This window comes from Nicotiana tomentosiformis, chromosome 9, assembly GCF_000390325.3.
Source record: "Nicotiana tomentosiformis chromosome 9, ASM39032v3, whole genome shotgun sequence".
Taxonomy (NCBI): Eukaryota; Viridiplantae; Streptophyta; class Magnoliopsida; order Solanales; family Solanaceae; genus Nicotiana; species Nicotiana tomentosiformis.
Window position 1 is genome coordinate 97,246,738 of NC_090820.1, and position 5,101 is coordinate 97,251,838.

The 5,101-nt window shown below is 30.1% G+C and overlaps 1 protein-coding gene across 2 annotated transcripts; it reads right to left on the reverse strand.

The window, feature by feature from the left end:
- Positions 1–615: 615 nt before the first annotated feature.
- Positions 616–2,501, reverse strand: LOC104107670 (protein OXIDATIVE STRESS 3). 2 transcript variants are annotated; one of them, XM_070185785.1, is made up of 3 exons: positions 2,053–2,501; positions 919–1,091; positions 616–885 (listed from the first exon to the last, which is right to left on the reverse strand). In XM_070185785.1, the coding sequence occupies exons 1-3, from the start codon at positions 2,340–2,342 to the stop codon at positions 740–742; spliced, it is 609 nt and encodes a 202-aa protein (XP_070041886.1). In that variant the 5' UTR covers positions 2,343–2,501; the 3' UTR covers positions 616–739. The 2 variants fall into 2 exon arrangements, with proteins under 2 accessions (XP_070041886.1, XP_009614829.1); XM_009616534.4 differs by having other exon boundaries at positions 616–1,091; positions 2,053–2,500.
- Positions 2,502–5,101: the final 2,600 nt, after the last annotated feature.

Below are 5,101 nucleotides of genomic sequence, written 5' to 3' on the forward strand. Positions count from 1 at the left end.
AAAAATAGTCTGTGAGAAAAATAGAAAGTACGCGATATTGTAGTGAGGTGGAATATCAAAAGAGGGTTATTTCTTTTGAGTGTTGTAGTGATCTTTAGAGTGTTTTACTCGGATCTACAAAGTGTAAAATTCTTTGCTATAGTGATATCGATTGCTCATCTCGGGGCCGTGATTTTTTCCCTTATTCAAAAGGATTTTTCACGTAAAAATCTTGGTGTCGTTGTTACTATTTTATTCTTGTTAATTATCATATCTCAGTGCTACGTTATTATTCCACTTTTATTACCATTGATATTATTTCTGTGGGGAATTTATTCCCAACAGAAGAGAATATACGTATAAAGAATATAACAAAATAAAATTACACTTACTTTGAATCTATCGATATATCTTACTTTCGCTTATGTTATACTCGGTGCCTAGATTTTCATTTTTATTTCCCGAGCACTAAGTGGAAGAAGAGGAATCAAGTCATCCATTCGAAAATACAATCTCCAAGTTTTAATTCGGCCTCATCCGATAATAAAAATACTTTTGTAAGAACTCTATTTCAACATCAATTAGCATTTGATGGTTATTTTGCTTGAACATGTCTTCCGCTTGTAGAAGGACAGAAAACACAAAAGAGACTCTTCGTTTAGACATTGAAGATCAAAGCGATCAACCAAACAAGAACACAGATTAAAATACATTTGGTGAACTCTTTTAAGAAAAATTGAAAAAAAAAAAAAAAAAAACGTCAAGCAAATAAAGGGGTTGGATTAGTAAAACTAGTTGATCTATGTGGAGGAACAGGAGGTCTATTATTATTTCCAAGAAAGCTACCATTTCTCCTTCCCCTAAGTGATGAATATGATCCAACTCTGTTTGTTTTCTTTGAGTTGAGTTTTGAAGAACTGCTGCCTCTTCTTGTAGGAGGAGACTGGTGATGATCTGATTTAAAACCTTCCAAAAATACTCCATAGCTTTTGCATGATTTGAGTTTCTTGTTGTATGGGTTTTCAGGTTTGGCCAAGTCCTCTAAGCTACTCACATTTGATAAAGAGGTGAATGATTGTGATTTTCCATTGTAATGCTTTGACAATCCTCTCCTATTTAACCAACACAACAATTAGCATCTCCGTAAAATATACGAGAAAAATATTTAGAAAGGATTTAGGTTATATAGTTGACCGTTCAAAAAAATATTTATACGTATTATATCAATCAACAGGTTCAATACAACATATATGTATCAATCTCAAACAATTTGGAATAACTTTTCACTAACCATGTCGTTCCACATAAAATTATTCCATCTATCTCTGTTTACGTGACACTTTTTGTGTTTCCAGATTTCAAACTTTTTAATTAATTTTGATCGTATATTTGGATATACAATCTTTTAATTATTTAAAAATTACGTAAAAAATAGTACAAACCACAATAATTAATAATTTAAATTATTTGAAAGACATGAAAAATTATGATCCATGAATAACTGGTTTGATTCTCGAAATCTGAACATCATCATAGCACTATATTAGATTAATATTGTACAAATAAAAATAAATATAAAAAATACTACTACCAAAAGTTATATAAATATTTTTATATAATTGACGAATCTATGATAGAACTTAAAGAATCCTAAAAAAAACATATGTCCTAAAACAGTCGTAGTAACATCAGTAGAACATAATCTCAACCCATACTCCCTCCTTTCATTTTTACTAGTCAATACTTAACTTTTCACGCCCTTAAAAAAAATAATAACTATAATATATATTTTATTATATAATCCTTAATAATAATAGCATTTCAAAAAAATTAAAAAAATAAGTAGTTAAGTGATAAGAGGAACACAACAAAAAAAATTATCTTTCTCTTTTATTTGCTAAAATAAAAGAATAAAAGTAAAAATATATTTTTAGTACAGTGAATAAATAAAAGTAAACGGATAGAATTTTCATTACTAAGCCAATTTATTATGGACGGTTGTGTAGTAACGTATATAAAAGTTAACCACTTAAAAAAAAAATTAAAAAATAAGACCATAAAAACGGTTCTTACTTGAAGGGAAGTTTTTGAAGAAGAGAGGACATATTTTGCAAAGCTCCCGTTGTGCGCTCATGACTTGAACTACCAGAAGAATTAGGAGAAGTTGGATCAGAAGATGAAGAAGAAAAGTTTCCTTCTTCTCCCTCTTCTTCACCAAACAACTCGTCGTCTGCAGACGACGAGAAATTACTAGAAACTTCTGAAGAAGAATCAGTACACAGAGAATCTTGATTTTGCTCAACCATGATCCCATGGTTGTTTTGTTGGTTGTAAGAAACTGAACCCATTTTCAGACTCATCATCTAAGTAACAAAAATCCAACATACAGAATACAAATTTCTCTATGTTAAATGAATTAAAATTAGCTAAACAGTGTTTTGAATATGGTGAAGGAATTGATAAGCAACACTACCTTAAAATAAGGTTACAAAGTTGGGAATGTTGTGGGAAGATAGAGGAAAAGGATAAGAAGAAAGGGACTATAAATATATATAATCCTTTCAAATTTAATATTATCTGATAGGTATAAAAAAAGATTCGGCGTTATCCACTTTCCTTCTATTTTGGTCCCCCCGACCTCATTTACCACTTGTCCCTACTGTACTATAAATGGAAAGAAAATGGATTGTGAACTGCCTTCTACCCACCTTCATCCTCGGCGCGTGGACACCACTTTCTTTTCCTTTTCCTTTGCCTTTTCCATTTAACTTACCTACTATAGGTTTAATGTTTTCTTCTTTTTTGCTTATATCTGACATTGTGCATCCGTATGGTAGCTTCAATTAATTCGGATTTTAGGTTGTAAGATTCAATAAAAGAAAGAAGTATTTTTTTATAAAAAAAAGTTATTTTCAAGATTCAAATTCGTAAGTTTTATTTAAAAGTGGATCATATTCATCGCACTACAATATAGAGTAAGTTAGTTTTTTCGTTTACTTCCAGGGGCGGATCTACTAAGGAGGAAGAGGGTGGCCACCCCCACACCTCGGTCAAAACATTGTATCTATATGTATGTATATATAGAAAATTGGGTAAATTAATGAAGTGACACCTAGAGTAATGAATGGTGGCTTGGTGCCACCGGCGCAGGGCTTAAAGTTTCATCCTCAGGGCGTGGGATTGACCCAGGCTTCTGCATTTTTTATAACTAGTTCTATCTTGCTGCTTACGGGAGATTCGCTCCTTAAGTTTTTGTTTTGAGTAGCTAAATATATAGTTATGGCGTGTTTTAGTCCTATTTGCCCATCTTTTAGTCAAATCATAATTTTATAGTACGAAAAATTCGTCGAATTTTTTATTGATATTATTAGTTATATTAATGAAGATTTATGCTTTGCTCACTATAATATTAAATTATTTTATTTGATCGATTTGTCTATAAACCCAAAAGACGAATAATTCGAACGGAAACTCAAAAACGATCAAGTTAAAATCTAGAGCAATATGGTATTCAAAACCTTTAAATCTTAAATCCGCCTCTGTTTACTTCAATTATGTTGTCGATCTTCTTATCACTCGCTTCACTTTTCTTTCTTTTTTTTTTGCAATAAATTGAAAAGGACAGTATCTCCACAAATTGAGATAGAATAAATACTATTTAAACTAGCGTATGCACGATAAAATGGATTGGAGGTGAGGTGAGGTGAGGCAAACTGACACTGTAGAACAAGTTAGAAAGAGCCTCTACTAGCATCAATAACAATATTTAGTGTTTTGTGGAAGATGAAAATGTGCACTATAAAATAGAAATTATGTACATTGACGATATATATACGTTATATATTTCTTTTTAATTCTACTATTTAGATTGAAAATATGTTTTGGGATTTAAAAAGAATTGTGTGTTATACACCTTTGGTGCGGGCGAGTGAGTCGTGAACTTTGGAAGGTATTGAAATAATGGATAAGGCTCTCCACTCAACTTGTTACCGCTAGTTGTTTTTCTACTTCCAAGGGCTTCACCCTTTTTGTTTCCCACGGCGCTCATTGTTTCTTTTCCTTTTTTGCTTATTATTATTATTATTATTATTATTATTATTATTTTCCACCGTTTTTTCTATCTTTTTAATTTCTAATTTCTCTGCTTTTTTGCTTTTCCAAAAGAGATATTTCTCGAAACTTCTACGTGGATTTTACACTTTTTCTCCCTCTCTTCTTGATCATTTTAAAGGATTTTAAGGGCCCATTTGGCCAGAAAAAAAAAAAATTGATCTTTTTTTACTTTTTTTCGAAATCAGTGTTTGTCCATGAAATTTTTAATTTTCACTTGAAGGTGAATTTCAAAAAAATTTAGAAAATTTTAAAAACTCCAAAAGATGTTTTTCAAAACTTTCACTTCAGATCACTCACAAAAATTCAAAAACAATCCAAAATTATATTCTTGTCTAGACATAATTCTAATTTTTACTTGAATTATTTTTCATTTTTTCCGAAATTTTATAATTCTTATGTCCAAACGCCCACTAAATATATAATTTGAATGCATGCATTATTTGCAAAAAATTGAAAATTATATGCAAATTAATGATTTTTTTCAACTTCAACTTAACCAAATATTATCTAAATAAGGTCTATTGTTTGAACAATGATATGAATGTCCTATGGGCAGGAGAGGAGGTGTAGCCATAATTTCTCAAATTAAAGTGGAAGTGTTTGTAGTATTTCCAAACAAGAGGTAAGTGATTGTAATTTACGCTCAAAATTTATAGTGAACTAATTATTTAATTATTTCAATTATGTGTACAAAATTCTTTTTCCTATTAATAAACCACATGAGAATTCAAAAAGTAGTTTACAAGTCCTGGCTAGTTTAGAGTTTCACTAACATACACTGATATTATAAAAAAATATACAATATCAAATTATGTAATTTTCTATAAAAAGTAGAAACAGTAAACTTGCAAAAACATAATAAGTTGTTTGATATAGCTGGTAAAACTATACTGATAGTGTAATTTTTTTTAATTATCAATGTAGTATATAATTTACTACCGTGAAGTTTAAAAAGGAAAATTGAAAAAAAAAGGTTTAAATAGAAACTTATGTTTGTTGCCTTATGTCG

Excerpts from the sequence above, each read along its gene's own strand:
- LOC104107670 (XM_009616534.4), bottom strand. The coding sequence starts at position 2,342 with ATGATGAGTCTGAAAATGGGTTCAGTTTCTTACAACCAACAAAACAAC. Across the intron at positions 1,092-2,052 it reads CTTCAAAAACTTCCCTTCAA|GAGAGGATTGTCAAAGCATT; the intron begins GTAAGAACCGTT and ends TTGGTTAAATAG.